This window comes from Vicugna pacos, chromosome 14 (assembly GCF_048564905.1).
Source record: "Vicugna pacos chromosome 14, VicPac4, whole genome shotgun sequence".
In the NCBI taxonomy this organism is placed as follows: Eukaryota; Metazoa; Chordata; class Mammalia; order Artiodactyla; family Camelidae; genus Vicugna; species Vicugna pacos.
The window spans coordinates 63,949,969-63,977,142 of NC_133000.1; the positions used below are offsets into that span (position 1 = coordinate 63,949,969).

Genomic DNA, 27,174 nt, shown 5'->3' on the forward strand with positions numbered 1-27,174 from the left:
TCCCTGCCCTCCTCAGCACCCTATGCCTCGAATCTCATGCACAAAGAACACGGACTGTGTTGCTCCTCACACCCTCCTCCGTGCTCCCAGAAATGTTGTCCATGGGTCTGGAATGTTCCCCTACCACCTTCTGATCTTAACCTGTCAAATGCCTGCTCACCTCTGCATTATACAGATCCAGGACCCCACCCAGAACTTCCAAATTGGGAGTCTTGAGCTGAGACCCAGGAATCTGTATTTTTCACAGCCCCCCAGGTGACACCTATGCTGCAGGCTTTCACCTATGTCTGAGAAGCACCGATCTTAATTTAATAACATAAAAGATACAGGAGGAACACCCACGATGTTTAAGCCCAGACCCCATACAAGGAAACATGGATGGGTTCCCAGATATATCTCTTACAGGTATGACACAGATGATGGTATGTTGCTGAAAGCAGAGGGTGGGGTGGGGATGAGGCCAAAAAGTTTACTGTCCTCCAGGCATTGGACACACACCTTGGCCTTACTGAAACGCCACAGCAGGTTTCAACTCACTAGTGATTGATCGGTTTCAACTCACTAGTGATTGATCATTTCCATTTAGCTGGACTCTCTGGGAAAGCACAACTCTGTAGGTGGGCTCTTCCACCAGGATCACCCTTCACACCCACCTTCCTTGCTACCTTCCTCCCCAACCCCTGCCCAGATAAAACGCCTTTCAATTCCAAGCCAATGAGAAAGGAGCAGTACAAGCTTCACACATCTCTCAAATTATTTTAATGGCATGATCACACAGTGAAACAGGTGCTTAGTGGTGTACTTTCCTGAAGAGAATGTAGAACAAAACCAGCCCTAGGGTTTTGTTGCCCAGAATCCCTTCATAAACATCTTGTTTGCCAGGTGAGTTACAAGCTCTCATTCAACTTCAATTTTGTGACCATTATGGTAGCTAACCAAAAGCAATGAAGCAATCTGTTTAGAGAAAGTCAACATGCATTTCTAAGGATTTCCTTTCTTCCTGCCATGAGAGGAATAAGATGCCAAAGTGACATCCTCCATATGCATCCTCCACACCTCAATCAGGCCAGTAAAGAAAAAAATATCCCTAATCCAATATCACAGTCTCAATGCACTACTACTTCCCTTTCAAATACAATCTCTTACTCAGATGTGTACATTGGCCTTATAAAACTTTCACAAGCTTTACTGGCCCCTAATTTAAGACTTAAAGAAAAGGAGTGAAACAAGCAAAAAAATTGTTTGGCAACATTTTAAAATTGAGACTATGTTAACACTTTCCCTAACATCTCATTTTGAAATAACTGCAGCATATACTATAATATGTGTTCATTAATTGGGGTAGTGGGAGTAACAGGGCTTCAGATTTATTACAATAGAGTTAAATCAACCAAAATTGTCAGCAGAGCTGGCTCCCTGGAGCTGATGTGCCACCTCCAAGTCTCCACTTGTCTCAGGGGCCCATGCTCATCAAATAAGGACACCAAACTATGCGATGGTCAAATTCTTTTCAGCTCAGACTTTCTGCAATTCAGTGATACACGGATTAATGCCACAGCTAACTGGGCTTAGCTTATTCTTCTACTGTGACATTCATTTTGTCATACTGTGCCAACTAGCACTTATCACAAAAGAGAATGTCTTAGGAACTTTCGTTAGAGTAGTTAAAAGAGCCAAGAGGAATGTTCTCCCATATTTACTCATTAATCCATTCATGATTAGTTGATTCATGCATTAACCCTCTTGCCTGCTCAATCACTCACAAGCATTTCTTAACCACAGGGCACTGTGCAAGGACTGACAGGTGAGGAACACAGAGGAACAATAGGGGAGGAAGATGCAGGGATGCAAACAAGTAACTTCAGTATCAAGCATGGCAGGGGCTGGCTGGACCTGAGATGTCCACTGTGGTGGCCACTAGCCACATAGGACTACTGAGCACTTGACATTTGGTTGGTCAAATTGAGATAAGTTCTATAATACAGTAAATACACAATGGATTTCAAAGGCTTGGGATAAAAAAAAAAGGAAAATATTCATAATTTTTTTTCATTACATGCTGAATAATACTTTGAATATACTGAATTAAATAAAATGTACTATTAAAATTTATTTCACCTATTTCCTTTTACTTTTTTTTAATGCAGCTACTAGAAAATGTTTGCATAATATATATGGCTGGAATTGTACTGTTACTGGACAGAGCTGGGATAGATGCTCCCCAATCTCCTGTTTCTTCTTCCTAGGCAGACAGAAAGACCACATTTTCCAGTTTCCTTGGCAGTTAGGTTGAAACTATGTGATTGGATTCTGGCCAGAGGAATATAAGAAAAGGGAAGTAGCAAAGTCTGGGTACAGTTGTAAAACATGGTGCCCAATCATCCCAGCTCGCTCCTGCTCGCTGGCGTGTGCGCACACACGCTTGCTCGCTTGCGCTCTCTCTCTCTCTCTCACTCCTTGTGGGGCCCCGTGAAAGCACAGACTCCCCAGGCAGCTCAGAGGAGGCCCCAGAAAGGGAGAAGCCATGGATGTAAGGAAACTAGATTCCTGAATCATCACATGGAAGACCTCCCAATGTACACCCAACGAGATCTTGTCACAAGTGAGAAATAAACCCAGCATTAAGCTACTGCCATTTGGTTACAGCAGTTAGCCTACCCTGACTAGTGAACACAGTAAGAAAAAGTGCCTCAAAGTGAGAGGTGACTACCTGCTCCAGAATCCTCAGGATAAGCTTCAGAGACAAAGTGCCATGTGAAAGGTACCTGAACATGGTGGTTCCCGAACTCCATCATATCTGAATCACTCAGAGAGCCTGTTAAAACACAGACTGCTGGACCCTCTTCTAACCCTCTCTGGGACAGTCCAGCTAGGGAGGGAGGTCCGGGCAAGAATGCTGGCCCTCTAAGGGCACAGGGTCTCTCCCAAGTCCCTCCTCTGATGCTATCAGTCTCCCTTCCTCCAATCCTCCACTGCAGAAGGTCTGGAATGCGAGAGAGACTCTGCATCTCTAAAGAGCTCCCAGGTGTGCTGATGCTGCTAGTCTAGGCAACACACCTGGAAAACCAACGTCTTTAAAGGATGAGCAAGATTTTGTCAAGCAGTGAACAGAACAAAAGACATTCAAGACGAAAGAAACTACATACACAGAAAGGTTTGGAGGCTTGGAAGCGCATGGTGTGTTTGGGGAGCAGCTAGACTTTCAGTGAAGAAACATCACAGGTTCCGGGAAAGGAAAAGGGGAAGAAAAAGCTAGAAAAGTGGAGGCTTGTATTCAGCAGTCAGGAGTTTGAATTCTGCCTTCTCAATGAGAACTCTAAAGCAGAGTTTTCCTTTCCATAGCATATGCAGCAATAAAAATAATTATTCTAAGTAAAAATGAATTATCTGCTAATCCTTCAATTATCTGCAAAATTCCTGGGGAAATGATGGGTAGAGTATGGTAATTTATCCATTATGGACAAGTGTGAAACTCCAAAATCATACTTCTTGGAGCAACCACCTCTTCATTATAATCTTGTTATGTGACCTGAGAGATGATTTAACTGCCATATAACTGCTGTGTTTGTGCTATAAGCAGAGTAACATTTGCCTTCAATGTACTTCACAGAAATCTTTGGGAGATGAGATGTGGAAATTTTTTAGAAATTGTTCCTAGCAAAAGGTATATAACTCACATGCAAAGAGTGTCTATTATTTTAACCAACCTGCTACCAACCTAGTGAGATACAAATGGCTAACTGTCTTGGAAAGAAGCAACTAGAACTGACAAACACCATGATGGAAGACAGATGGGTTTGTGATGGGTTAAGGAAGGCAGGGACCATGAGGAACACAACTTCACTAGGAATCTTTACAGCAGTACAGTCCTGAGTGCCCTCCTACCCACTATTCCGGACACACTAAAAAAATAAACAACAAGAACAAAAGCCAGTTCCCAACTCAGCCAACTGGATTAAAAGCCAGATGTGAGTGCCCTCTGAGTAGCGGTAAAATATGGCAGTGGGATAGGTAGCCTCAAAAATCACTGTGTTAACAATAGTCTACAAAATCACAGCCCAGTTTATGACTATACCAAATTTCCACTCCCCACAAGGGTTTACACATGTAGGCAACAAAGCAATCAAATGGTGAAAAAAAAAGATATCTAGGTGCAAGATGCTGAAACAGGCATGCTGTTTGTGCTGTATCCAAATGAATGCCAGGGAAAAGATTTTAGAAGTGTTTTTCTTTCCAACAGTGCAAGGAGAAAGAGCTCTGCTTGAGCCAAATATACTCTTTGCTCAATGCAGAAAAGGTCCCTTTGTGACCTAATGGTCCCTTTGTGATCATTTCAAATGGGGAAAGTGATTTGAAATAGTTTGTTAAAAAACAGTTTATTAAATGTTTTCTCTCACTTAGAATTAGATTACTAATACATGGAATTTGCTTACGTCAAAAATTCAAGGAGTAAACTAGTTTGACCTTAAAGAAAAATTATGGTATTACTTTCGGCAATACAAACTTAATATCATCAAGCTGCAACAGAGGAAGATACCTTTTTGATATCCTTTATTCACACAACTTTGTCAAAGAAGTTTCACATATATTATCAATTTCTTTTTATCAGGGCACTGTCATTGGTTTCCAACATTTATTTTACCAAGCAATAATATGAAAATACAAAATCCAAATTTAAAAAAAATCCAAATAACATTAATCACTACCACTGTTTCATAAAGAAAGGCTATAAAAACACACACATACAAACATACTTGAAACTAAGGATGGCAAACTTAAGATTTTTTTCCCTAAAATCCTTTAAATTTTTAGAAACGCACTTCATTTCCTTTATTTTTCTCACTTACACACACATCAGAAAAAGCTTTGAATAGTCTGAGGACCAGCATTTGGGCACCGAAGAGGAAGGTAATCAAATGCTCACAGGGCTTGATGGGTGATCACCTAACGTCTTGCAAAGGCGGGTTTGAGTTGGCTCTTAAAGTAGAATAAAGGGAATTTCTGGGTTGGTGAACATGTGGACGTTTGGGGAGTGGCGAGATTGGAGAGTATAGGGAAGCTCTGTGCCCTTTCCCAGTACCTCACCCGGAACATCTCTTCCATCTGGCTGGTCCTGAGCTCAGATGCCTGAAAGGGTGAAATCATATACTGCTGACAGTACTCCTGCTTTTGGAACCTGACAAGAATACAGAAGACCACAACCCTGAGTGGTCTCATCCTGGGAGACCTTTTCGTATGACACAATGATGGGTGGATAGTTACCACCAACTGGAGGTGAAAGATGGCCCATGCAGTTTCAGAGCAGTGGTCCAGAGGAGAGTAGTACATGCTGAGCCCGGTGGAATAAGCAGAGTACAGATCACGCTGACAGGTGTATTAAAGATTGCCTGAGCTACATGGGAAGCCATCAGAGGGTTTTAAGCAGAAAATGGCATGTGGCCACACATGTATGGAGATGAGAACAGAGCTTCAGATGCAGATGTGCTGGGAGACCACATGCAGGCAGGTGGTGGCTAAAACAATGAAATTGTATGACATCATCCAGGAAGATGCTGGCCCTGAATAACACAGGTGCTACTAGTAACTACCACAAACCCACCTCATCCACACTATTTCCAAGGTACAAACCAACCCAAATAGGACAGTGGTCACACACCTTTTTCCAGGTCCCGAGTACTAACAACAATTCACCATTAGCTGACTTACACCTTCTAGAGGCATCCTGAGCTAAAATTAAGACTAACATTCCACAGTCATTTAATTTTTCATATATTTATATCCTATACTCTCGCTGGACTGTGCTTTGTAGTTCCCTGATGATCTACATATATTCCAATAATCAATTTTAAAGTCAAAGAATTTCTGACCTTGAAGAGACAGTCTAATCCAAACCTTTCTTTACACAAGAGGAAGGTTAGCTCAGGGAAGTTAAGCAACCTGGCCAAGGTCTGTCCACACTGGTCACGGGCTGTGGGTTACAGAATAATGACCATGACTACACTGCCTAATTTCCTATGTGAGTCTTTGCTTATGTTTTATTATAATACTAATTTGAAATTAAGTTGTTCTGCCAGTGGTAAAGCAGACAGCACAAGCATTTCACGAAAAAAGAAGAAACTCCATCTGTGCTAAGCCCAATCTGTACTCACTTTGCAGCTGATTTAACAGAAAGAAAACAAGAAAAGATGTATGTTCCCCTTCCCACAACCTCTGAACAGGAAAGAGGCCTGCACGGGGCACTCACTCTAGAACACACCTGCTCGGTGGGGCTCTGGCCCCTGCTGCCTGAGGGGCCATGCATCTCTGTGACTGCAGGGAACAGGCAGTGAAATCGCTTTGCTCAGGCTCTGCAGAGATGACTCCACACTTTCCTCTTGTTTCCTCCCCACCCTTAAACAGGAACAATGTGAAAACTCGGGATAAAAAAAGAACTCAAAAATTTGGCTCAAACTTCTAAATTAAACCTTGTGTTTAACTTCAGTCAAGCTGAACCCTCAGAGTTGCTTTGCCTAAAACACTCTGTAAAGAGGACCTCTCTCAAGGGCTTTGATAACATGTCTCCTGGGTGACCACTAGGTTCTTATTTGCCACACGTGGAATAAAAACAGGTCGATAACAACGTGAAAGAAGTTGGTCTTCAAAACCACCCACTCTCCTGCCATCCTTCGGCATTCTCTCCACACTTCCTCCCACCCTCCATCCACAGGGCCCACCTCTCTGTCCTCAGATGATTTTCCAGGGTTTGCAGTGCTCAGCCTCCACCGTTTCTTCCTGAGAATTCACTCTCCCTGTCTGTCTCTGTGCACTGCCGAGTCACAACTCATTAGGGTGAGACAGTAGGTCCTGGGTAGCCAACGATAATCCAGATGCCCCCTGATTTTGTGCATCTTTGTTAAATAGAAGACACTTCCACGTGGGATCTTGGGAGAACAGTTGGGAAGCACGCCACTTTGCAACCTCACAGCTGGGTAGAGAGAGGGCTCTTCCCAGGTGTGGTACTGGCCCAGCCCACCCTCTGCTGACAAATCCCTGCGAAGTCTCCAGAATCCTCTTTGCTAAAGCCCTGAGGAGTTTCTCGGACTGTGAGGCAGAGGCTGGTCTGCTTTTCCAAGATGGGCTGCAAACCCCAGGAACATCCCAGGATGGTGATGAAAGTTCCACCACAGCACCCAATCCAACATCCTTCTCCACATCTCCCTGGCACTTGGTTGGCCCTCTGAGAGTGAGTCACAGCCAAGAACAGCTAACGTGGGGCCCCGGTGTATGATGGAACTGCAGGGCAGGGGTGAGGTGATACATCACAGACAAAAGCCACACAGGGTGCGGCGAGGTCAAGGGCACCCACGCATCTCCATGTACACATCTCATCTCACTAAATGAAATGGAAGCCCCTGAAAGTAGAAACCACCCCACGGTCGTGGTTCTTATTGTGCTTACCCTCTGGTCTCAATTAAGGGTTGATCATGTGCCCAGGCAGACGGAAAAACGGAAAATGCCTGTCTCCGATGGGATAAGCTCTTCTGAACCTCAAGTGAACTTACAGCACACCCAGCCTCGGTTCCTATCTGAATCACGCCGGCAGAGTCCTACGCCAAGCTGCCAAAATACTTCACAAGTTTCCAACCCAAGAGACTTGGTAAGACTCATGACGTTTGGAAAAAAACTTGTGGTTTAGGGAACATATCCTAGTCAGCACACTCTTCTTCTGGACCAACCTCCAGAACTCCCCACACAGCTGAGATTTTCCCAGTCTATCTCCAACCTGATACAATAAGAGTAACATCCTTTCAAGGGAGGTTGCACAGTTGCTAATACTCCAGCTGCATAAACTCTAGGCACACAAACTCTCCTAGTGCATTCAGAGTATCCTCCGTTACTTCCAAAATAGTAATGGAGAGAGGAGTAGGGGCAGACCATCCATCGTGGTGGACACTCCAAGGCCTAGGGATCTGAGCAACCAGGTTCATCTTTAGGGCTCTCTTCTAAATGAGTTTTCAATCCCAAATATACAGAGATGGCTAGTGGAGGAAAACAGCCACCAGGTCCCTGGGGGTGGGGGAGGGGGAGAGGACCGGGGGGGGGGGGAGAGGGAGCCAGCTTAGAATCAGTTCTGTTATGTAAATTACTTAACCACAGACAACAGGGTGGACAGGAAGTCAAAGATATGGATCAACCCCTGCTTTTACTTTTGTGATAAAAAGACCTAACCCAAACCCACATTCAAGACTTTGGCACTGAAGGCCATACATTGTGTATTTTGGAAGTAAATGACCTAAGTATTCTCTCAAACCTAGTGTGGCAATTCTCTGAGTTCTTTCAACAGTCTTTCCAACTCATTAATCTTGTTGTTCACAGGCTTAGAGGGTTGGGTATGTGGCCCAGAACAAGGTTCATAAGAGCAACTTATGAACACACATGCGTGTGCACGCACACACACACACACACACGCACGCTGGAAGATGGCCCAGGAAAGGATAACGAAACAACTCTTTTTTAATAAGAAAAGCAAAAATAGTTTTAAAGTTTTTAAAAAATTCATTTCCCAACAGAAGGAATTCTTAAATGATGAACTCTCTTGCTTCTTTCAAGATCATGTGGCCTTCTCCTGAAGTCTCTTAACTGCCTGCTTCCAGCCAAGTCCTACATGTCTGGGGTTGCAGCACAGACAACAAAGCAGTCCAAAAACTTATCTTCATGATTTTTTAAAAAATGTTTGTTTCTGAACAGAGGGAAACTAGAAATTATAAAAATGAAAAAGATCTTAAAGTTTTGGTACAGCGAGAGGTTGTTTTTAAAATTGAGACCATTACTGCCTGTTTTCCCTTTGGACAGTGCCCAGCATTTTTCAGATAAACATGCATCTGCAGAAACTATCAGAGTTTCCACTTGTTTTACAACACCGGTCACAAGAGAGTAGGATTTGGACAGCCACCTGCATCCTTCTGTAACATAACAGCCTATCCTAAAAGGTGGCTGAATTCTAAGGGTGAAAAGTAAAAACAGAAATTCAGCATCAGCTCTCCTGCATCCAAGTTCCCAGAAACCACTGATGTGCCCTCGTTTATTAATCTGGCGAAGAAGACCTGGTGAAACCCGACTCCAGTCAGTGCAAAAGGGAAACCAAAAATCAGACAATGATGTCCACTTTTCAGGAGTGGCTAAAACATTCAAGAGTTCTGCTTGCCTTCAATACCCTACCCTACTCGTTCCCCCCAAGTCAGATTTAAAATGCAGGATGATCTGGTCTGACTGAAGGCTCTGGGAGAAAACATACATAGAAGGGACTCTTACCCACCAACTTTAAGTTATAAGTATGCACCAGTCCTTTTAATAGTCAGTCCTATGGATTTTCTCCTGTTCTGTTAGGTCCTTGTTAAGATACAGCACTTGGTTCTAAGCACTGAGGAACAGCAGCACGTCATGGATTTGAATGAGAAAGCAACATCTCAGTGCCCTTTCTTTACAAGGCCCCAGGATTTTAGGCCTGGTGATGCAATTTGCACATATTTTCAGTTCACAAGAGCAGGAGCCAACCTTTTCAAGCAAGGTGCTAGTTTCCCAAGTTCATCTTTCTGGGAGTTTGGAACCTTACAGGTGGCAAGACCCATCAGAGAAGGCCACCACTAAAATCTCATGCCCTCCCAAAGTACACATTTGAACTCTGCACTAGATAATCACTAGATAACCATACACAGAAAAGCATTGCCAACCTGGAGGAAAAAAAAGAAAAAAAGAAAGAAAAATAAGGTAAAAATATTCTCTTCCTATAATCTAAAGAAAAATCCAAACACACACAGAGACTCGCTGGCATACAAACTCTATTCATTCTGCAGTTTGGAAATGAATGCAATTTAATGACAGACTGCTCCAAAATCTTCCATAATCTGCAGCGCTGTCAACTCCCCTCTAAAGTGCAAATACCCTTTGACAGATACAATTCTGTAAGCTATTTATACCATGGTGTGAATGTTTTAATCAGATAAGAGCCTAAAATCTAGCTGAGATCATTCACATGCAGACACTGACAGTGAAAAGGGGAGTGGGGGTAGAATTCTGCAGCACCCAGGTGGCAGGTGGCACCCATGGGACAGGTGGCTGCCCAGAGGATGGGACAATGTAGTGGGGGTTCCAAAGGCTAAGGCGCAGCAGGAAGAGAGAGGCCATCTTACCCAAATGCAATCTCGTCCTTGGCAGTGTCATCAATTATTTCCCCGCAAGGAAAGACTTCTCATTGAAGTATCAAAGACACAGACTAAACAATGATTCTAGGGTTCCTTCCTCCATGCCCTTCTTCCTGCTACAGAACTCACTTTGCACATATTATTGGGATAACTACCTAAATGTGCTGCTTTACATTTGTTGGCTATCAGGAAACCATTTTTCATTTCTGTTAGGAAGTTTTGTTTGTTAAACAAAACTGGTTTAAAAGCCTTTATTCTAAAAGGCTTTAGGTAAAATAGCTCCCCAAAATTCTTTCTTAACAGGAAAAGCTGAAGTGTTTTTTGAAGTTCACTGTACACAAGGGCACCAATTCCTTCTGATAATCTAAATAGAATATACTTTCACACCGTCATGCTCTGTTGCTCATGCATAGCAAAAATAAACCAAACCATAATCCCATGTAAATCCTTTGGGATTTTTGTTTCAGTTTCACTCATGTGTTAGGGAGACAGCGGAGAAGGGACCTTTTCCACTGAAGAGTCAGAAGGCACAGCACAGGCCTTCCTAGACACCACATTAAGGTAACCCTGTGTTAACTTTAATTAGCTCTAACAGTCTAAACAAGATGATGACCAGCCAACATCTCAGAGGGAGGAATCTGACATTCAGGAAGACACAGCAGGGGACCCCAGAGAGGGAAAAGACCCTCTGGGAGTCTGGGCATTAGGCATGAGGCAGGAGCAGATTCACCGCAAGTCACCGATGCTCACACTCAGGACCTGCCCATGGCAGGGGCCCTTCCCAAGGCCCTGTGCTAACTTGATCTTTAAATTTTCTCTTAGTTTTCTTAAAGAGGGCTCAGAATTGTAGGAGCTTCAGGCCCTAGACAAGCTGGATCTGTCCCTGACCTGCAGGTTCCATGGGCACTTGAACACGGCAAGACTAACAGTGAACTCAGGATCCGCTCCTCTCCTCCCCCTCTGCTTTCCGCCAGCTGTGCTTAACACTACCCCCGCTTCTGTGTCTGCATTTATTTAGTGGCATCACCACCTCCCAAGTCAAAAGCCTGGGCACTGTTATTTCATGTTCTCTCATCCATTTCCAGAATGCAACAGTTGGTTAATTCTAGCTCCAAAAAAAAAAAAAAAAAATCCCTCCGGTCTGACCCTTTCCCTCCATCCCCTCCATCAGAGGGTTTTTCTAGGGGCTCAGAGCTTTCACCCCTGGTCCCCTTGCTTCTAGTCTCTTCCTTTCTAATTCTGAACCCCACTGTGACATGAGAAGGATGGCCTAAACCACCCCAGGGCCCAGGGCCTCCAGACTGGAACACTGGCTGCTCAGCACACAAGGCAGCTCTTCACAGACTGGTCATCCAGTTCTGAATTCCCTGCACACCCCGAACACGCAGTCCCCTTGGCTACGGGTCCTCCCCACCCACATCCACACTCTAACCATTTCAGGGTTTATGTTTATCCTTCAAAAACCCCTTGAAATGCCACCTTCTCTTCCATCCTTCCCAGTCGCCCCTGGTCAGCTGGTCCTCACCACCCTGTGACCTCTTGTGGAATTCGCCAGTTGTTTTCTACTGATGTTTAATCCCCCAAGCCAGACCCGGCTCCCTGTCCATCTCTGTCTCTCATCTTTTTTCTCACTCTTTTTACTCGCTGTCATGGGGTTAATTCATTTCTGAGTACTTTTCCACACCCCAACTTGACTTCGTCTGAATATTTACGTTTGCTTTACCAAAAGGTGAGACCCTACTTCACAATGTTAAAGCACAGGGTTCTGGAACTAAATGACTGGTCTGAATCCCAGCTTTGTTACACACTACTCATATGATTTTACACAATATTCACCTTCCTCTTCGTTCCTTCGTTCGGTTTCCCCAGCTATAAAATAGAGGTAACAAGACCACCTCACCGGGTTGTCATAAGGATTAAATGAGTAAATAGACATAAAGAGCTTAGAACAGTGCTCGATAACTGGTGAACACTCAGTAAATGTCAGCTACTCTGATAGAGGGAGAGGGAAGAAGAAAGAGGGGGAGGATGGCTTTATTCAGTGATCAGTTATTTCCCCACTCCACCCAGGGCCCCTTCTAAAGGGCAGTGGGGATACTCACCTTGAAAGTCTGTTGTGCAAGAAGGATACTGTGTACATACCTGGTTAAATGTTTCTATGAATAGCAGAGATAACTCTGTTGGGGCACTAGAGGGAGAGGCTTAAACACATGCAGGCAAAGTTCCTCAAGCTCTGAGTACTTCGGGGGCTATAACTCCATTTCCAAAAGCAAACCTCGCTATCCTCGACCTCCCTGACCTCTCAACTGGGGACAGCTATTTCAACTCCTTTTCCTGTGCCCTTCCCAGGGCCTTGGCTCTTGGTACTCTGAGCACTCCCACCCGGAGTCATCCACTCCCATACCTTCCTTACCAAGATGGGATGCACAATCCTAACTACAGCCCCAAAAGTCATGGCCCACAGAGGTACAGACACCTCCACTTTATTGTGCCTGACATCAAACTCTGGATGTTTCACAATGAAATCCTCCTCTCCATTCCACCCCCCACCCCAAGACTCATTCCTTCAACATGAGCTGTTCCCCAGCTCTGTAGATGGCACCCTGGAGGTGCCCAAGGCAGACATTTGAACACTCCCGACTCCTTCCTCTCCCATTTAAGTCTCTTGTAAATCCAGCTGCTTCCCTCCATCTCCACCACCGCCTACCTTAACTAAGTCACCCTCACCCATCATCCTGCCACAGAGACCTCCTTCACTAGTCTTACCATCTTCAGACCCCGCTTTCTCCAATCCATCATCTGTACAGTATAAAAGATTTTCTAAAACGTCAGTCTGACCATGTCTTTCCTTCTCTAAAACCCTCAGTAAATGGCTCCCCTTCAAAACTGGAAGGAATAAAGTTCCAAAAGACCTACCATGATCTGGCCCCTGCTTACCTCTCCAGCCTCACTGGTCACCACTGTCCCTCCACCACTGTCCTCCAGCCCAGTAAGCCCCCTCCAGCCTTAGGGAATTAGAGCAGCTCCAAGGAGGTCTCAGCTCTCCCTCCCTGGAGCTATACTCTTTCTGCAGAAATGTCCTTCTCCAATCTTTTCAGCTGGTTAACTTCTCTTCCTTCAAGACTCAGGTTAGACATCACCTCCTCCAGAAGCCCTCCTTGACTCTGTCCCAAAGGTGAGCTAGGAGTCCCTTGCAGGTTTTCTCATGGTAGCTGGGCTTATCCCCATCACAGCCTGTATTCCACTTAAGAGTTCTCCAGGCCTTCCGAAGAGTAGGAAAGGTGGCTATTCACCATTGTATTAGCAGGCATCCAAGGGATACTGGGTGTGACATAATAAGAAATATGCATTTGGTCTCTGCCCTGGCTCCTGGCACAGAGCTTCTAAAACTCCTATAATTCCTGAGTGACAGGGATGAGGAGTATCCCATTATACATAAAAAACCCCTTTCAATCATACCTGAGTTTATGCTGATAAGATGACTTATAGGAGGAGGGGCTGGTCACCAAAGGAACCAATCCTATGAATAGAGAGTTCTGTCTTTCAGCTCTGCTCCCTGACCTCCCAGGAGGGAAGGGTTGGAGACTGAGTTCAGTAACCAATTGCCAATGTCTGAATCAGCCATGACTCCATAAAAACCAGGAACATAGGGGTTTGGAGAGCTTCTGGACTGGTAAACAAACAGAGGTGTCGGAGAGTTGCACGGCTGGAGAGGGCATGAAAACTCCAAGCCCTTCCCCACACACCTTGCTCTGTGCTTCTCCTCCATTTGGCTGTTCCTGAGTTGTACTCTTTAACAACCAGCAATAGTAAGTGAAGTGTATCCCTGAGTTCTGTGAGCCATTCTAGCAAATTATAGAATCCCAGGAGGGGGTCGTAGGAACCCTGATCTACAGCTGACTGGTGAGAAACACAGGTGACAACCTGGGGATACATGAAGTGGGGTAAGTCTTGTGGACTAAGCCCTTTTTAACCTATGGGATCGGCACTAAGTGCGGACGGTTAGTGTCCCAGTTCTTAAATTTGAAGGGAAAACCCCACACATTTGGTGTCAGAGGTGCTATGAGGAGAGGAAATAGTTTTCCCAGAAGAGGGGAAAAATCAAGGAAACAGTTTCAGGGTTCTCTTCTGACTGCTCTCCAATAAAGAGGAAGCTTAGAGAACTAAGAGTAACTTGTAAGACTAAGTCTTTGGCGATGCTGTTGTCAATTTCATAGGCTAGTAAACATAAGGAATACCAGATGTGCAGCAAGGTAACACTATTTAGCGTACATGACTGCCACCCAGCCCACACCTTACAACTGTAAGCCAATTCTCATCACACAGACCCTGTAAATGCAGAACCTATTCCAGAAGAGAAGGCAAACCCGTTCATTGGCAGCGAGCTCCACATCCCTTTGCTTAGGCTCACAAGTCACATCTACTTCAGTTTTCTAGGATATGGCTTTTTCCTTGGCAGGGAAACAAATGTTTATTGAAGTATATCCTAGGATAAAGCCCTGGATTGTTCACTGACATCTGAAAAAAGTAAAGTATCCCTTTAGCCAATTTCAGTACTAAAGTGACAACAAAAAAATACATATATACACAAATACACAGTCACACAGAGATGAACACACAGACACATGCATATTCAAAACTTACACTCACACAAAATGTAGGTAGGGAAGGAAATTACTATCTTTAGAATTCATGTAACATATAAAAGAAAAACTAGAATTCACTCTCCATCTACTAAGATACAGATATATTTCCTGCAGACACAAATACAATCAGTTGGGAACTCTGGGAGTGCCTCTGCTTATATTTTGCCGGGACTCCTTTTGTTAGCAAAGACCGGATACTCAAAAAATGTAGATTCAGATCAAGGCTACTTGAGGATGCAGCTGCCACAATGGAATTTTTCTTTCATCAAAATGCACCAGAGAGTCCTTATAAAGACAAGCTTGATCTATGTTATGAGCAGGCTACTTCCCAAGGAAACAAATCTAGATGAATACTTTACACTCAATCCTTAACCCTTCGCCCCTGGAATCTTTAGCAATGTATGCTTTATAAGACTACTTAATTCAGCAACTTATGCAGTACAGTCTGCTTATTCTATCTTAAAAATGTAGAATTCATGTTTCTCTCTTTAAATTTGTTTCCATTTTTACTAAATTACAATTGAACACAGTTGGAGTAAAGAACTTTGCTTCTATAACGGACAAAAAGAATAGTACCAAAACAAAACATAGTATATAAAGGAACATAAAACATAGTGAAAGTAGGATCACAAATCAATGAGTAAGGAATGGATTATTCAAAATACAGGACTGGGAAAAATGAGTGCTGAGGGTAAGGAGGGAATCAAGTCAGGGTCTCAACTAAACCATACATCAAATAAATTCTAGGCTGACTAAAGCAGGAGTCTGCAAACTTTTCTGTAAAGGGTCTGCTAAAAAATATTTTAAGCCAGCTAGTAAATATTATAGATCTTTGTTGAAACTACTATGAAAGAAGTTATAGACAACATGAAAACAAAACAGTGTGGCTTTATGCCAATAAAACTTTATTTATAAAACCAGGTGGCAAGCAGTTTCCTTGGATGAAATAACCAAACAGTAAATAAATAAATAAACACGCAAATAAATTCCCAAAGAAAACACTGGTAAATATCTGATCTGAGATAAGCAAGAATTTCTAAGCATGAAAGTGATGGAAGAAACCAGTGAGGGAAAGACTACTATGCTTATTACACACATTTAAATTTCTGTTAGTAAAACTAGAACAATAAACCAAGTAAACAGAATTAAAGGCAAATGGTGAAAAGAAGAAATACTTGAAATATACATAACAAACGATTTGGAGCTTGGAAATTATATCTTTTGTCTCCCAAATTGGCAAAAATGATGCTGGCAATCATCATACATTAAACAAGATTAACAGTCACTGGCTCAGGGAATGTAACCTGGATCAATCATCAAACAATAAAACAGTATGCCTTAAAGAGCCTTTAAAATATTTATTCCTGTCTTAACAAGTTTATGTTTATGAATCTAGCCTATGAAAATAATTATAGATCCACAAAAGACTTGGGAATAAAGACATCCTTAGTGAGCTTAATTTATAATAACCTAAATGCCTAACAAGAAAAAAGCATTTAAATAAATTTTAGTACATATATTACAATGGAATATTATGCACATATTAAATAGTGTTAGCAGAACATTATGGGTGTAAGAACATGGTCATAAGAAAATGGTAAATGAAAAAGGCATTGGGATTATTTGTGGACTATTATACCATATTTTATAGTTGCATAAGGAGCAGAAAACTACATGTTAAGCAGTAATTATCAGTAATTATTTCTGGCCAATAAGATTATGACTGATTTTTGTTTTCCTCTTTATTCTTCTCTGTAGTCTCTAAATTTTCTATGATAATTATGTATTCTAAATATGAAAGATAATCAATGTTACTTTTAAAAAGGTAAAAAAGCCATTACTTCTCACCAAATCTGTGGAAGAAACATAAATCAGCTACTTTGAGTATCTGAAAAGTAAGTTGAGCAAAGCAATAACAGCCTTACTCAACTATTTCTACTCAGTATTTCTGCTGCTATTTCTGACATCTATGAGGCAGCTACTAACTTTAAAAGTCCGAAGACCTCCCAGAACAAACACACTCCAGCCCCAACAATGGAACATTTCAGAATTCTCCTGGGATACTTAGGAATGCTGGTGGTCATTCTTCCAGAATTGAGGCAAAATTAGTGCTAGTTTGAATCCCGGGTTAACTATGTTAATATCTAAGTATACAGCAATCTAAGTCGACATTATTCTGTTCAGCAGATAACTCTATCAACAGCTTAATAAAGTGCAACAATGAAAGCAAACAACTTAAAGTCACAAGGGGAAAAAAACAAATTTTCTTGTCTTCAATTTTTAAAAATCTCAAAACAGTATTTCTGGAGGGCAATCCTGCTATACATATATGTATGTGTACACACACACATATATATACACATACATACACACACATATATATATATACTTTAAAAAGCAAATATTCTGTGACCTTATTCCAGGTCTAGAAGTCTGTGCTAGGAAAATAACTGGACAACTGTTTAAAGTACATAAGCAAAGATGTTTATGACAACATTTACAGTTGGAAAAAAAATGGTATAGTCAGTATATCACTTCCTGCATGTGAATGTTTGTGTCTCCTCAAAATTCGTATGTTGAAACCTAATTCTGAATGTGATGGTGTTTGGAGGGGAGACCTTTGGGGGTGGAGGCCTCATGAAGGGAATAAAGTGCCCCAGAGAGATCCCTTGCCCTGTCCTTACAGTGAGAAAAAAAATCCATCTAGGAACAAGGAAATGGGTCCTCACCAGACACCAAGTCTGTAGATGCCCTGATCTTGGACCCCAGCCTCCAGAACTGTGAGAAGTAAACGTCTGTCATGGGTAAGGTACCCAGTTTACAGCATTCTGTTACAGCAGCCCAAAATGAACTAAGGCACATCCATACAATGAAATGACACCATTGAGAATGAGACATAAATATATACTCACTGACATGGAAAGATGTTTGTGAGTCTATTTAAAGCAAGTAATAAGACTATAAAACAAAATAACATGTTTATTGTCATGTATTAGTCAGCTTGGGCTGCCATAACAAAATACCATAGACTAAGTTGGTTAAACAACAGAAGTTTATTTTACAGGTCTAGAGGCTGAAATTCAAGGTTAGGGTGCCAGCACAGTCAGTTCCTGGTACGGATACTCATCCTGGTTTGCAATCAGCTGCCTTCTTGTGTGTTCACAGGGCAGAGAGAGGGAGAGAGAGAGATCTCTTACTCTTCCTAGAAGACTACAATCCCATCAGATTAGGATCCCACCCTATGACCTCATCTAATTTATTTCCTAAAGACTCTATTTCCAGATGCAATCACACTGTGGATTAGGGCTTCAATGTATGAATTGGGGGTGAGAGGATGACACAATTTAGTCAACTGCAACTTATTTTATACACACACACACACACACACACACACACACACATATATGAACAATGCTATACATGGATGAAACTCTAGAACGTTTTGGTCTCAAAATGTTTATATCAGTGGTTACCTCTGTGTAGTAAATACAGAACGCTTAGTTTCTACAATAAATGTTAATTTCCTGGTTGTAATTTAATAAATATTAAAAAGATGGTAAATTTTTTAAAAGCACTGGGGAAAGGTACAATACCCTCTCGTGCTAGCTCATGCTGGCTGCACTCTCAAAAAGCAGCGTCAAATAGAGCAATGAAATCTCAGGACACAGGAAATCGATCTAGGAATCAGAGCAGACAGTTCCTTGAAAACATTAGCCCAATTCACAGCTGTGATCAAAATAGGCAACAAAATCCACTGGGCATCATTAGGAAGGATATTAGAAATAAAATAGAAAACACAGCCTACCCAAAGGCATGGTCCCATGATTGGACCTAGAACCAAAGGAATGTTCCAGAAGGCAGCCAAGCAGGTTTCTGCTTTCTTACACCTCAAGGCAGTTACAACAGCACAAGAAATGGTTATGAGAGAACACCTAAAATAATCAAGATCCAGCCTTTACTTTCCCCACTGCCTCAAGCTGACAAGTATTGTATCACTTTTCACTCACACCCCCTCACCGTGTCTGGCACACCGGTCACTGATTATACTATTACTGCCCCTTACACTCCTACGTCCACCCCTCCCCACTGCCACGCAGACATGCACAAGCAGGACTGCAGGCTCTTGTGATCACATGGCCTTCAACTCTGCTCTCTCTGCACAGTGCACGTGTGAAACCAAAGGACTTTCATAGTCAGTAAGGTGTTTCATATTAGGAAGGACTGTTGAGCCTGGGGGACTGAAGCGGGCTGGTAAGATGATACACAGCAACAAAGACAGACAACAGGCTGAAGACGCGCAGCAAATCTTGTAACAGAAAAACGTAAAAGCTTTAAGGAAGTAAGAAAAAAAGATTAACTATTAATATACAATGGTGTAAAATATCACTATAGTCTCCCAACATGTCAAAAGAAATGGCAGACGAGAAAGTTTGTTTTCTCCCCTTGTGACCTCCAGCAGTGCCCTCTGTGGTCAGAGACTTAGCTTCTGCCAAAGTTGTAACTGAGGGTCTTCCTCCACGTCAGTTAAGAATTGGCAGAAAGAGAACAAACACGGCACAGAATCATCATGCGGCTCCTTAGTTCTGCCACCTACAGACACGCTTAGAGGAAGAGCTTTTACTGGCTGTCAGTGAAACTGGGCAAGTCCTAGTCAACAGGGCCAGCTGGGCACAACCCTTCGCAGACAAGGAAAGAAACGGTATTTACAAGTCTTTTGACTCAGCTCAAGCTGCCTGTCCGCATGGAAGGCGCCTGCGCTGTGCGCTCCTGCCCTCCAACAGGGCCCCCAGCCCCGCGCCGGGGTCAGCCGCCCCAGCAGGGAAGTGGACGCCCGGCACCCGCACACAAGGAAGCACTCGAGGATATTTCTTTTTTTATTTTTAGTAGGGGGAAGTAATTAGGTTTACTGATTTATTTATTCTTAAGAGGTACTGGGATTGAACCCAGGACCTTGTGTACACTAAGCATGCACTCTACGACTTGAGCTATAACCTCCCCTCCTCGAGGGTGTTTCTTGAATGAGCTGCACATTCCATGAATTAGAAAAGAGAGACTTTAGGAAAAATCTATACTCAGGAATAAAATCTATCCCAACTCAGCCTTGCCCCTCCATTGTGGTAGAATTACTCATCAAAATTTAAGTGTGGTACACTTGAAATTCAGTCAGTCCACAATCACCAGATAAGCCCTCTTCCCTGTGCACTACCCACCATGGGGCTGATTCATGCCTTTTAGACATTAAAAGAACCTTTCTGTCTGAGATCACAAAGCTGCAGGCTTATAAAGTTAATGTCTGCACTCAAGATACCTGATTTTTAATCAGCTATACTAAAAATTTTTTTTAAAATCACCCACGTAATTTTTAGGTAACAGATAACAATGTAACACAAAAGTGCTAACTGAATTATATAAAAATGTCTTACTTCCGATTTAGCATTTGGCACAAACAACAATAACCAGAATGCATGCAACTTGTATGTTAGAATGAAATGTAAAAGAAAAAAAAGCAAACTTAGTAAGATTTTTATGGAATTAAATTAACATTAAAAGACATCTGATTTTGCTTCAGAGCCAACCTAAAGACTTTTTCTTCACTAAATATTTCTCTATTAGCTTATTAATTCATACTCTGCTTTGTTCCAAAAGGATTTAAAGTGATTTACGTAAATACATACAGAAGAAGATTAAAAGAGAAACAGCTGACAGTGATAAAATAGTAATCCAGGAAAATAAGAGGCAAAGTTTAAGGGAATACAAAGCAAATCATTTTGAAAGAACCTACCTACCTGTTAGAATCCAGTCATATGTGTGGAACTAGGCTTTCTTTTAAGAACCAGCTGAAGAGGTAGCTGAGGTCAGTTATATGAATCATAATTATACAAAATAAAAACTAAGTAGTTCCTTAGGAAAAGCACAAAAGTCAGAGCATGGAGAGAAGAAATTTCTTCCAGGGCTCCTCATAAAAGAAACACTGAAAAATAGATATAATTACAATAACTGCTAACAATCAGCACTAATGTACATTCTGTCCTAAGAATTTTAGACATATTCACTCATTTAATAACGCTATGAGGTAAGTACTATTATTATCTGCATTGAATGGATAAGGACACTGAGGAACAGAGAGGTTAAGTAAACTGCCCCAAGTCACACAGCTAGCAAGTTGTGGATTGGGGATTCAAACCCTGAAGGCTGGCTCCAGAGTTGACACTCTTCGCCACCACACTACAGTGCCTCTCACTGTTACGAAAGCAAGTGACCTGAGTGCCCTCAACAGCACCCTCAGGGTAGACATCACTTTCATGATGATGCCCTTCAGTGTGCACAAGAAGAAAACACAAAACTTAGTTCAGGAGCAGCAATTCTACTGAGGCCAAAAGGACGCAGTCCACGCATGGGGTTTCTGATAGATGGGCAGATATCTGGGCTATTTAGAGTGTCTCAAAGAAGAGTGGCCTTGTGAATATTACTTTTCTTCCACAAGGTTTGTTATGCAATGAGTGGCCGGATGGGGGTTATACTCTGAGGAGCAGGTGAGTACAGCTTGGACCTGCTGACAGTGAAGGCAGAGCCACGGGCTGGAGTCACCACCTGAGCTAGAAGAAGGACAGACACCCTCCCGACCAAGGCTGACAAGCCTGACAGGGAAATGCATCTGCCTGATGAGAAGGTCAGCCTACTTTGCATGGAGAAGGCCCAAGGGAGTGCCAATAGGCAGGGCTCCCTTAATGAAGGGTTTGGCTGGGTCAGACCAAAAGATGAGAAGGTCCCCAAATGCCTATGTCATGGAATGGGTCTCAACAGAGCTAGTCTGGACAATAACCAAAGACAGTGTCATCAACTGTCACTCAGGATCATAGCAAACCCATGCAATGGCCAGCCTTGGACCATGCAACTTCTCAGGGTAGCTCCAGGACAAAAACTCTTGGACAAAAGACTGGTTTTAGACCATAACCTATCTTTGTCCACAGCTTCTCCAAGTTCAAATTCAAGATCATAAAACTATTTCACCAGAATTCACTCATTAACTGAGCACTTGCTGCAAATCAGGTATTGTTCCAGCTGCTGGGGCAGAGCAGTGAGTAAAACAGACAAAAATCCCTGCCATCACAGATCTTATTCCCGTGTACACACTATGAATATGTACCATGAATTACTATCACTGTACTTATGCTATTACTCTTGCCTAGCTGTGTATCAGGTGAGATCAATGTTATGAAGAAACCATGGCAGGGACACAGAGAAGGTGTGCTGGGGGTGCTGCAGGATTACACCGGTGGTCAAGGACGTCTCAACACGAAGGGGAAATATGAGCAAAGCCTTGCAGGAGGCCAATGGTGGACCAGGTCAATGTCTGGATGGAAATCCCAGGAGAAGAGGCCAGAGAGAGTAAGGAATGAGGAGTGTGAGGAAGAAGTAGGGAGCAGTGGGCATGTTGGGGAAGGACCTGGAAGCCACTGTAAGGATTCTGGATCTGACCCTGAGCAGAATAAGGATGATCTGGCTTTCCTTTTCAAAGGACCACTGTCTGCAGCATAGAGAAGAGGCTGTAGGGTCAAGGACAGAGGCAGGGAGATCCATCGGGGGGGGGGGCATCTTTCCACCCACAGCACCTTGGCCACATGCATGCATGCTCCTGGCATCTCTCTGGGTCTGCTGGTGCAGGAAGGGGTGGTGGCAGAGAGCAACCAACCCAAGGTACAGGAGCAGCGTTTCAGAATCCAGTCCCAGAGTACCAACCAAGCCTCTGGCAGGTATGTATTTCCTAAATGCAATAAAAGAAAAGGAAAAACAAGCAGAGTCTCTCAAAGGCAGGTTAACCAAACACAAGGAGGTGCAGCCTGAGGGGGCAGAAGCAGTGGCATGGGAGAGGCGCTGGCATCATGAGCCCAGCAGTCCTGGGGCTGTCAGGGTTATGGATTACACTAATGGGACAGACACTGAAATGAGCTAGTCCTTCCAATGTCTGATAGCAGACATTCTCAAAAGCATATCCCAAAATATATCAGAGTTTAAAATATTTAATAGTTAAAACAGCACCACTTAAATTCCATCCCCACACGTAATGCTCACTGCTTCCAAAATGCATCTGACGCCTGCGTGATGCTCTCCTTTTCTTCCTCCCAGGGATTTTGAGAGCCAACATCGCCTAAGCCTCCCCACAAAATGCATCCTCTCTTGGGGCCCCAGCAAGGTTGGTTGGGGTGACCTGCTCTGATCCCGAGGTACACAGGGCACGCCAGGACGCCCTCTCAGTCTCGGATGGACTAACAGCCAGGAAAGGTTTCGGGGTTTCCACACGCCCTGCCCTCCCCACACCAAGAGCCTGCTGGCCAGTCTCACACACAGAAACTCCCACGAGTATTATCCCCAGCTCGTTCTGACAAAAACTGTGATAAGAACAAAAAGGAAAATGGCAAGGCATCCTGAGGGAGGACACCAATATGTAGCTTTCCCATGAGTCTGGCATTTGTGAAAAGGCCATGGAGAGGCACACCCATCTGTGACTTGACGCCTCCTTGGGCATCAGAAAAGGAGGAAAAGACGCAGAAGTGTCAACTAAGGTTCCTTTTACTCAAGAGCCTTCACTCAAAAACATTATAAAAAGTTGGATTTAAAATAATAAAACTATAAATATTTTTCTCACACCCATTACAGTTTTCTTTCATGTTCCCTTTAAATTTCTCCGCCTGAATCGAAGGACTGACCACAAGCTATTAGTAAGGAAAATCTAGACAAGTAAAAGGCTAAGAGGTAAAGGGACTGAATAATTCACCATCACAGGTAGAGGGTTCAATATATAATGCCCTAAATACAGGCTTTGCCAGTGTTATTCCTGGGACTATACCAAGAACATGTAAGCTCATAACGCTAACTTAGAAAACTGTTCTGTAATCAAATATCTTACTCCAGCTGCTCTTTCTGAATGTATTTCAGCTTGATTAACACATGACATTCTCACACATACCAGCAGGCACCTCATAATTTAAACTTAAGGCCACTAATTACCCATTTATACACACAGGCTACATATATATAAGCAAATGGAAATAATTAAACACATTTGCTTTACAAGCAAAGACTAGTTTATTCTAACATCATTAAACTACTACTTGTTAATTAAGAGGCAGAATTTACCAGACAGGAGGAGATCAATAGTTCTGAATCTTCTTTTGTCCAACTGTATGCTGTGAATTCAAGGGCATTATTCTCTCCTTGCTGTTTGCACATATAAGCACAGTTTCTTTCAAAAACGGTGCGGATGCCTTTAAACAGGATCACACTAGTAGTGCAACCCATCCCCAAGGTGTGGAGGTTCCGATTTCTAGCGATCTCTACTCCATTTCCACATCATCTTCCTTGGCTCCTCAGAGCCGGCTCCCACTGTACCATCTTCATGACAGGCAGTCGCTGACACCAGAACAGAAGGGAAGCTCCGAGCTGCTCTACTAGAATCTGCTCCTGCCCAACAGCCTGACAGAAAAAAAAAAAAAAAAAAAATCCAGGCTCCGAGTGTCAAACAGGAGGGGTGGTGCAAAAACAAGTGACACACCTCAAATGCACCAAAACCTTTAAAGTATCGTCTTTCCAACAGATCACTCCATGGTTAATACCAAAGAACAAATAAGCAGAAGATTTACATATGGTGACTGCAAAACTGCCGGCTCCTGCAATTTGCTCCGGATTGTTCTGAATCTCAGAACCTGCCCAAAATGAAAAAGACAGTGCCAGACAGCCACCCTGCTGCAGATGCTGCTAGAAGGCACAAAGAATGTTCATCTGCTGCAAGAAATCGCTCTCCCAGAATGCTTAGCCTAGCATCTATATTAGCAAACATCTCTTTCCTTGACCTAAATATGCTGTTTGTTTAATCCTGCATCAGTGAGGAACAGAGAAGCAAAAGGAAAAAAAAAAGTCCAAAAAACGAGAGGAATCACTAAGATGACTGCTGCTATGGAAACATGTGTAAGCCCACTTCAAACAACCTTTTGCGTGTGTGGGTAACAGCTTGCTGACAGCAAACCACAAGGGAACACGAAATTGCTGTGTCAATCTTGACTTCTGCCCACTTCCACTCTTTGCTAGAGAGGGGGCTGGTAAGTTTGCATTGCTCAAAAGAATTCCCTCATGTCTGACACCCAAAGATGCAAATGAGAACATGGATAAAGGGTTACCTGGCACCTTCTGAAGCAGCGCTCTGGTATGCAATGGTAAATGCACACTTAAGTCCCACAGACAGCAAGGTTATTATTTTTGGTGCATAAGTAATCCAGGTCCTTCCACTGCAGACTGAACTCAGTAACACTACACTACCTTGTGTGTATCTTTAGGGAAGGCTGATAGGAAAGCTTGTCATTGATATAATATCAAATTGATTCATCCCATTTTCCTTCTAGAATATGAAAAGCGAATTATGTAAAAAGACCATGATGAATATGCAGGGAAACCCCTCCCTCCTACAACATGCATCTAGAAAAAGGTTACTGCTCTTTTAAAACCTGTCCTGATCTTCTTCCTTATTTCACAAGGCAATAGATGGTTTTCACTTTCTATCTATAGATTTCAAAGTTAGAGTGAATTATAAGTACCGTTTGCTAACCAATTGCGCCAGTGGAGCTCTAGAGTGAATTATAATGATTGAACCTGCAGGTTGGTAACAGAAACCCGTGTAATGTAGTGAGAACAGACCTTCAGAGAATACCATGCAGTCCCAACATTTCTGTCCTCTATAGCTAGTATACCTATTAAGCCCAAGAGATAAGCAAAAATCTAGACTTCATCTGTCTCCTGACTTTTTATGCAAAGTGTATCAAAAAGCTACAGAGATCAAAGGAGTAGAGATACTGGCCACATGTCAGTAACAAAACAAACAAACAAAATAAACAGAGTAATCATATGTGGTCTAGAGCCATGGGCTTCAGAAGGGTAATTCAGTTAAAGCAGAGCTACAGTGTTCAAGATTACGCACAAGTCCTGACATCAGCAGATACAAGTCTTCATGCCTCATCACAACGCTGGCAGATACACACCACAGAAATCTATCTACACAGAAACTGAATACTGTTGACTATAAAGCACTAAACACCTGGGTTAAAAATTATCCTGAGATTTCAAAAAAAAAATTCACCAACTAACCTAACTTCTGTTCTGTGAGGAAAACAATTTAAAAAGTAATAGTTAGTTGAATATAAATAAAGATGGTATCTAGAAATTTTAACTCAATTTGTTATTATTACTTATTTTAGACATCCGGGGCACAGAAGCCAATGAATACTATTTGAGATACAAAAGGTAATGTTTGAACTTTACAAAGGATCACAAACGGTAACCAAGAAAATCTGAAGCTGCTAATGTACTCTATTTGATTCACTTAAAAAAAATAAAACCTAAGTTACTATTTAAAACAATGAGAGAGAATGAAACAAAAATCATTCTGAGAAAAAGAAATGTTTCCTAGAGATACATTAATAAACATTTAAGCAACTTGTATCAATTTTAAGTATTAACAATTTTCCAACCAACAAAATTAGTGGACAAGAAAAACAGAAGACATTTAGAGCAAAGGATTCAATAAGGTCAAAAAGTAAGTTTCATGCTAACAGAGGTATGACAAAATGAATCATTCAAAATGTGTATTTGGGTGTCACTGATTGTTATGCATCAGAATGATAATTACCATAAACTCCATCAGAGAACATGAATAGATGGATGGTATCTATTGGCAACCAGTTCAGCCACCCACAGTGTACATATTTCAATTTGGAGATCACATTCATGCTAATATCTTTAAAAAAATGCCACCTCTGCTTTACACAGTTCCCAAGACTGGATTTCTGCCCTTGACTCCCATTGAGATCCAACTCCATGTCTTCCTCTCCTGCTAATACCTGACTCTCCTATGATCACCTTATCCTCAGATGTTCTGTCAGTCATCTTTTAGTATGACAAACTAGAATGGTGTGACTACACAATGGAATACTACTCAGCCATAAAAGGAATAAAGAACCAATGCATGCTACAATGTGAATGAGTAATGCCACACTGAGTAAAAGAAGCCAATAACAAAAGACCTCATATTAGCTGATTCTATTTAAACAGCATGTCCAGAATAGGCAAATCCACTGAGATAAGAGAGTAGATTAGTGATTACCAGAGAATGGGGGGGTGACTGCTAATGAGTATGGAAGTTATTTTAGGAGTAATAAAAATGTTCAGAAATTAGACAGTGTTTCTAGCATATAGGCTACCTATACACAATATACAGTCTGTGAATACACTAAAAACCACTGGATTGAATATGTTTCTTTTTTCTATTGAAGTATAGTTGATATACAATATAATTTAAG

The 27,174-nt window shown here is 42.4% G+C and overlaps 1 protein-coding gene across 6 annotated transcripts in view; it reads right to left on the reverse strand.

Moving 5' to 3' along the window:
* The window catches only part of DOCK9 (dedicator of cytokinesis 9), a 254,743-nt gene that overhangs the window by 171,786 nt on the left and 55,783 nt on the right, over nt 1–27,174 (reverse strand). For 3 of the 6 annotated variants that reach the window (XM_072976484.1, XM_072976483.1, XM_072976482.1), the window contains exon 2: nt 23,966–24,301. The exons of the other annotated variants lie outside the window; for them this stretch is intronic. In XM_072976484.1, the coding sequence (XP_072832585.1) occupies nt 23,966–24,127 (162 nt within the window). In that variant the 5' untranslated portion in view covers nt 24,128–24,301. The remainder of the gene's footprint in view (nt 1–23,965; nt 24,302–27,174) is intronic. 6 annotated transcript variants of the gene reach the window in all.